This window comes from Thalassophryne amazonica, chromosome 21, assembly GCF_902500255.1.
Source record: "Thalassophryne amazonica chromosome 21, fThaAma1.1, whole genome shotgun sequence".
NCBI lineage: Eukaryota > Metazoa > Chordata > Actinopteri > Batrachoidiformes > Batrachoididae > Thalassophryne > Thalassophryne amazonica.
This window is the reverse complement of record NC_047123.1, coordinates 31,757,261-31,762,876: the sequence shown is the minus strand read 5'-3', so window position 1 is coordinate 31,762,876 and position 5,616 is coordinate 31,757,261. Positions and strand designations below refer to the sequence as shown.

General features: G+C 41.8%; 1 protein-coding gene across 1 annotated transcript; it reads left to right on the top strand.

Annotated features, from left to right (window-relative positions):
* enpp5 (ectonucleotide pyrophosphatase/phosphodiesterase 5) lies at positions 1-5,616 on the top strand. The gene is made up of 4 exons (XM_034161643.1): positions 1-134; positions 1,820-2,740; positions 2,850-3,026; positions 5,048-5,616. The coding sequence occupies exons 2-4, from the start codon at positions 1,843-1,845 to the stop codon at positions 5,449-5,451; spliced, it is 1,479 nt and encodes a 492-aa protein (XP_034017534.1). The 5' UTR covers positions 1-134; positions 1,820-1,842; the 3' UTR covers positions 5,452-5,616.

Here is a 5,616-nt window from a genome sequence, read left to right as displayed (position 1 = left end):
CCTTTGATCGAGCAAAGCGCGCACAGCCGCGTGTCCGTGGACTTAATAGGCGGGACTTCCTTTGACATCAACGAGTCAACCGGCCGTTTATCTCGCAGCGCCCGACGGAGCCCGTGCACGATCCGATAATAAAGGTAGGTCCGGCTGCTTGCACGTTTCTGTGCCTTTTTTTTAAATGTGCATTTATTTAACCCGTGCATGTGCTAAAACAAACACGTGAAATGTGTGTTAATGCTGCACACATTTCTAGTGCTGCAGCAACAGCTAAAAGCTAATTAGTAGCCTTTTTTTTTCTTTTTTTTGTTTTGTTAATTTATTTCTAATGACATCATCACTGCTTCTCCGGATCTGTAAAGTCATGATGCGTTCATGTGACGGTGATGCGTTTGTGGTCGTCCTTCAAGTCCAAGATGCGGAGACATACGATACAACATGTTGATATAAAATGTAAAATAATCATTAATGAGCAGTGTTTTATCATAATTATGACATGAAATTAGAACATTTTAGAAAATTATCTAATGATCTAATTTAGAAAATTTGATAATTTTTTAAATCTCAAAATTAGTACGTTATAATTATGACATCCTATCTGAAAGTTATTAGTATAACTTGACTTCGTAGCTCGTAATTAATTACTACTTGTCTAGTAATTATTGCAGTTTCTTATAAATACATCATACAGTTATGACTTAATATCTCCTAATTATTATTGATTTTCAGGATTACAAATTTGTATCGCTTGATAAATTAGTATTTTGTAATTTATTAGAAATCAGTTTCACATAATTTGCCATCTCAGTTGTTACTATGTTATAACTTCATATTTCATGATTTTGACCTATAGTGTATTGTACTTACCACTTCATATCTCATAACTACACCTTATTGTCTCATAATTAATATGAAGTTTCTTATAATTACACAATTGTGTCTCAAGAATTTGACTTTGTACCGCTATAATTATTACTTTATATATATATATCATAATTTTGACTCAGTATCTCTCATAATTATATATAAATAATTACATCTTGTGTAATGTCTATCTCATAACTTTACAGTTTCTTGTCATTACAACTTTGTGTCATAATTTTGACGTAGTATCTCATATTTACAATGTATCACAATTATGACTTGGTAATTATTACCATATAATTATTATCATAATTATTACAGAATATCTCATAATTAATTACAACTTCACATCACATAATCATAAATAGTTACAACTTAGTATCAATTATTCATTAACAAGTTAGTATCGGTTATTTTCCACTTAGTATACTGTACAGGAAAATATTACAGGAAATGTACAGGAAATATTACATGGGTTTTTAATTAAACAGTCAAGTTCACATACAAAATACATGAATTGATTAAAATATAATATATATATATAGTGGTATGTTTTCATGGTCAAGGATGTCAAATATACAGGAAAGAAAAGTGTATGTATCATAGTTTTGGTTGTAACACTGAATTGTTGAATAGATCACTGTGCCAAGGAGGGAATCTCTTTAGGGTCAGTGACCCTATGGCCTTGGCGGAGGTTTGCACTCTCTGAGTGCTTCTAGTTCAAAGGACACCAAGGAAATCAAAAGGGCGTACGCTAATATAGATGTAAAGATTCAAAATAGTTCCCTTCTTATCCATATGATGTATGGATGCACTCTCAAGTCTCAATGCGAACATCAGTCATCCAGTAGAGCTTTGTGGATTAATAAAAAAAGCAACAGTTTAATCAGTATTGCTGTTCTTCTTCGTGAATAAATTGGTTAATTCTTGTTCTGTCTCTGATTTTTGTGTGTGTTTGAAGGTTGGCTCATCCTACACGGCACTATGCTGGGCGGCTTACAGAGAGGATGTTCCTGTTGCCTGCCTTGGTTTTGGGTCCTCCTCCTCCTCCTCCTCCTCCTGCCGCCTCTGGTCTCCCTCCACCGCATCAAACATCACGACCGGCGGAGCCACAGTGTGAAGGAACGACCCAAGTTACTGCTTGTGTCCTTCGACGGCTTTCGCTGGGACTACGTCAATCGAGTGCCCATGACCAACTTCCACGCCCTCCAGGAAGAGGGCGTGAAGGTGGAGAGGGTGGAGAACACTTACATCACCAAAACCTTCCCGAACCACTACAGCTTAGTGACCGGGCTCTACGCCGAGATACACGGCATTGTGGCCAACGAGATGTACGACCCCGTTTTGAACCGGTCCTTCTCCAAGGACACGGACAGTGTTTACTCTTCACAGTGGTGGGAGGACGCGGTGCCCCTCTGGGTGACCATTCAGAGAGCTGGACGGCGGAGTGGCGCAGCTATGTGGCCGGGGTCAGACGTGGAGATCCACGGAGCGCTGCCCTCTCAATATCTCCAATACAACGCCTCAGTCTCCTTTGAAACCAGAGTGCAGCGGATTATCGAATGGTTCTCTGCGCCCAAAGAAGAATCCGTCGATTTTGGAGTTCTGTACTGGGAGGAACCGGATGAGAGTGGGCACAAGTACGGACCTGAGAGTTCCTGCATGGATGAGGTCATCGCAGGGATTGATGAGAAGCTCGGGTTCCTCAGGAATGAGCTGAAGAAGGCCGGACTTTACGAGAAGGTGAACCTCATAGTGACGAGCGACCACGGGATGACGCAGCTTAACACCGATCAGATCATCGAGCTGGACGTGTACGTGAGCAGAGAACTTTACACCTGGGTGGATCAGAGTCCAGTGGTGGGGATACTACCCAAAGAAGGTATCACCTTTAAGAAGGGGTCATATTACCGTGTTTACCTTCATATAATTCTGAGAGTTTAAGCTGGAGTGAACATTTGTATGACCAATGCTTGGGTTTTATTTTGCAGGAAAGTTTGAGGACGTGTATAACAAGTTGGTGGACGCACACCCGCACATGACTGTTTACAAGAAGGAAGACATCCCAGAGCGCCTCCATTACAGACACAACATCAGGATCATGCCCCTTCTGATCGAAGCCCAAGAGGGCTGGACGGTGCTGCAGAACAAGACTGAGCACGTCATGTGTACGTATTCAAAAAATAATGGAGCGGCTCTGAGTGTGTGAGCACAAGTGTGTTCAGGCCAACTCATGTCTACATGTCAGTTATGTCGGGCCGCACTCGACATTAGACTTGTATAATAATTCACTGATCTCCATCTGTGCAAACTCGTGTTTACTCTGAAATGCTATTTCTTTAGAAAGTTGTGCTCGATGCACTAAATGAACCGATTTCTTAAAAAAGGGATCAACTGCTTCAGAAATGCTTGACACACTAAATGAATCGATTTCTTAAAAAAAGTCAACCTTTTCAAAAATGAACCATTTCTACCATCTAAAAAAATTCTCAACACACTAAATTAACAGATTTCTTCATGAAAGGGTTAATTGCTTCAAAAATGCTTGACACATTAAATGAACCAATTTCTTAAAAAAGGGATCTGTTGGGAAAATGTAGTGACACGGACCCACAACAGGGGGCGTAAATGAACGGACAATGAAAGAGTCGAATATGAACACTTTACTGTTGTGAATGAGCACAACCACAATACAGAGGACTACAGAATTTTGCAAACAGTCAATCCACAAAGATGACGTGTGGGCAGGCTCGACGATAGAAGACGTCTGTCCTGAGAAGAACCGGAACCACACGATTTCCTCCTCCACCGAACCTGGAGAATACTGGAGCCGCCAAGTCCCAAGTCCCCAGGTGGCCACCGTCTCCGAGTGTCGGATCTGGTACTGCTGGTGAGGAGCAGAAACAATAAGATGTGGGTGTGTGTACACCCAGTAACAACAATGGTGGAGATTCCACCTCCACCTCAAACACAGTAACACAGTAACGTGCAGCGCCTGAATGACTACTTATCGAGTTTCATGTGAGGAGTGAAGAGCGTCAACTCCTCCACAATCCGCAAACCCCAGCTCCAGCTGCGAGTAATCACCAGGTAAGTCTGCAAAAGTCTCAAAAACAGATTACGTGCGTTCGGCACAATAACGGCTGAGAGTTATACCTTAACAGGTCGAAGATATCTCGGCAACGAGGTGGAGATGACGTCCGGGTTTTATGGAGTAGTATGATGAAGTGAAGATGGGTGACAGCTGTCATGAGATAATGAGTGACAGCTGTCACCCCCGGCTGTGTCCGTGGCGGCAGCGCCCTCTCGTGCCTGAAGCCCGCACTTCAGGCAGGGCGCCCTCTGGTGGTGGGCCAGCAGTACCTCTTCTGGCGGCCCACACAACAGGATCAACTGCTTCAAAAATGCTTGGCACACTAAATTAACGTTTCTTTGCAAAAACATTAACTGTTTCGAAAATGCTTCACACACTAAATGAACCGATTTCTTAAAAAAAGAGTCAACCTTTTCAAAAATGAACCTTTTCTATGTCTCAAAAATTCTCAACACACTAAATTAACAGATTTCTTCATGAAAGGATTAATTGTTTCAAAAATGCTTGACACACAAAATGAACCGACTTCTTAAAAAAGTCAACCTTTTCAAAAATGAACCTTTTCTACCATTTCAAAAATTCTCATCACACTAAATTAACAGATGTCTTCACAAAATGATTAATCGTTTCAAAAATGGTCGACACACTAAATGAACATGCTTCTTTGCAAAAAGATCAACCTTTTCCAAAATGTTTGACATGCTAAATTAATGGGTTTCTTAGGAAAAGAATCAAAAACAAACTTTTTTTTTGGAAAAGAATCAACTGTCTCAAAAATGCCAGACTCACTAAATTAACAGATTTCTTTGCAAAAGGATCAACTATTTCAAAAATACTTGACACACTAAATGAAACTATTTCTTTAGAAAATGATTAACAGTTAAAAAAATTCCAACACACTATATGCAATAATTGCACCAGAAAAAATGTTAGTGTTTCAAAACACTGAAACCTTTCTGTATGCGCCCTTGGGGCAAGTGTCATAAACCACAAATAGTTTAGCTATGAATCATGGGAAGTCACAGGTATGTATATTACCATGTAATAAGCACCGCTTCAGGAGCTTAAATAAGTAAATTTGTTGTTTCTTTTTAGTGGGAAACCATGGATACGACAACTCCTTACCCAGCATGCACCCTGTGTTTGTGGCCCGTGGGCCGGCCTTTCGCCAGAATTACGTCAAGCCCACCATGCGTTCCATTGATCTTTACCCTCTCATGTGCCACATCCTTGCCATTCGGCCGGAACCCAACAACGGCTCCTTCATTAACATTCAGGACCTCCTGTTCCCCGAACCATCGCCGCCTGCACCCAGCGCACCGCCCAAAGTCCGGGGGTCATCCTATGCCCCTGCAGTGGGGTGTTTGCTGGGCATGGTGTTGGTACTAGGCTTTCTGGTGGTTTACATCAGAGAAGTGACGCTCAAACAGCTGCCTTTGCTGCCGCACAGAAGCAGGGAGATGTCACAGCCGTTACTGCAAGAGGATCTGCACCTGTAGGCCAGGAAGAGGAGAGGAAGCACGAGACACGCAAAAGGAGAGGAGGTACTTCTCCCCAAGACTGTCTGACCTGTCCAAATGCATCCCCTAAACTCCAACCTTACGTCGATACATGGTATTGCACTGATGTTTTTAGTAGCAGGGGACACGCCCCCATCTAATCTC

Excerpts from the sequence above, each read along its gene's own strand:
- enpp5 (XM_034161643.1), top strand. The coding sequence starts at position 1,843 with ATGCTGGGCGGCTTACAGAGAGGATGTTCCTGTTGCCTGCCTTGGTTT. Across the intron at positions 2,741-2,849 it reads GGGGATACTACCCAAAGAAG|GAAAGTTTGAGGACGTGTAT; the intron begins GTATCACCTTTA and ends TTTATTTTGCAG. Across the intron at positions 3,027-5,047 it reads CAAGACTGAGCACGTCATGT|TGGGAAACCATGGATACGAC; the intron begins GTACGTATTCAA and ends GTTTCTTTTTAG.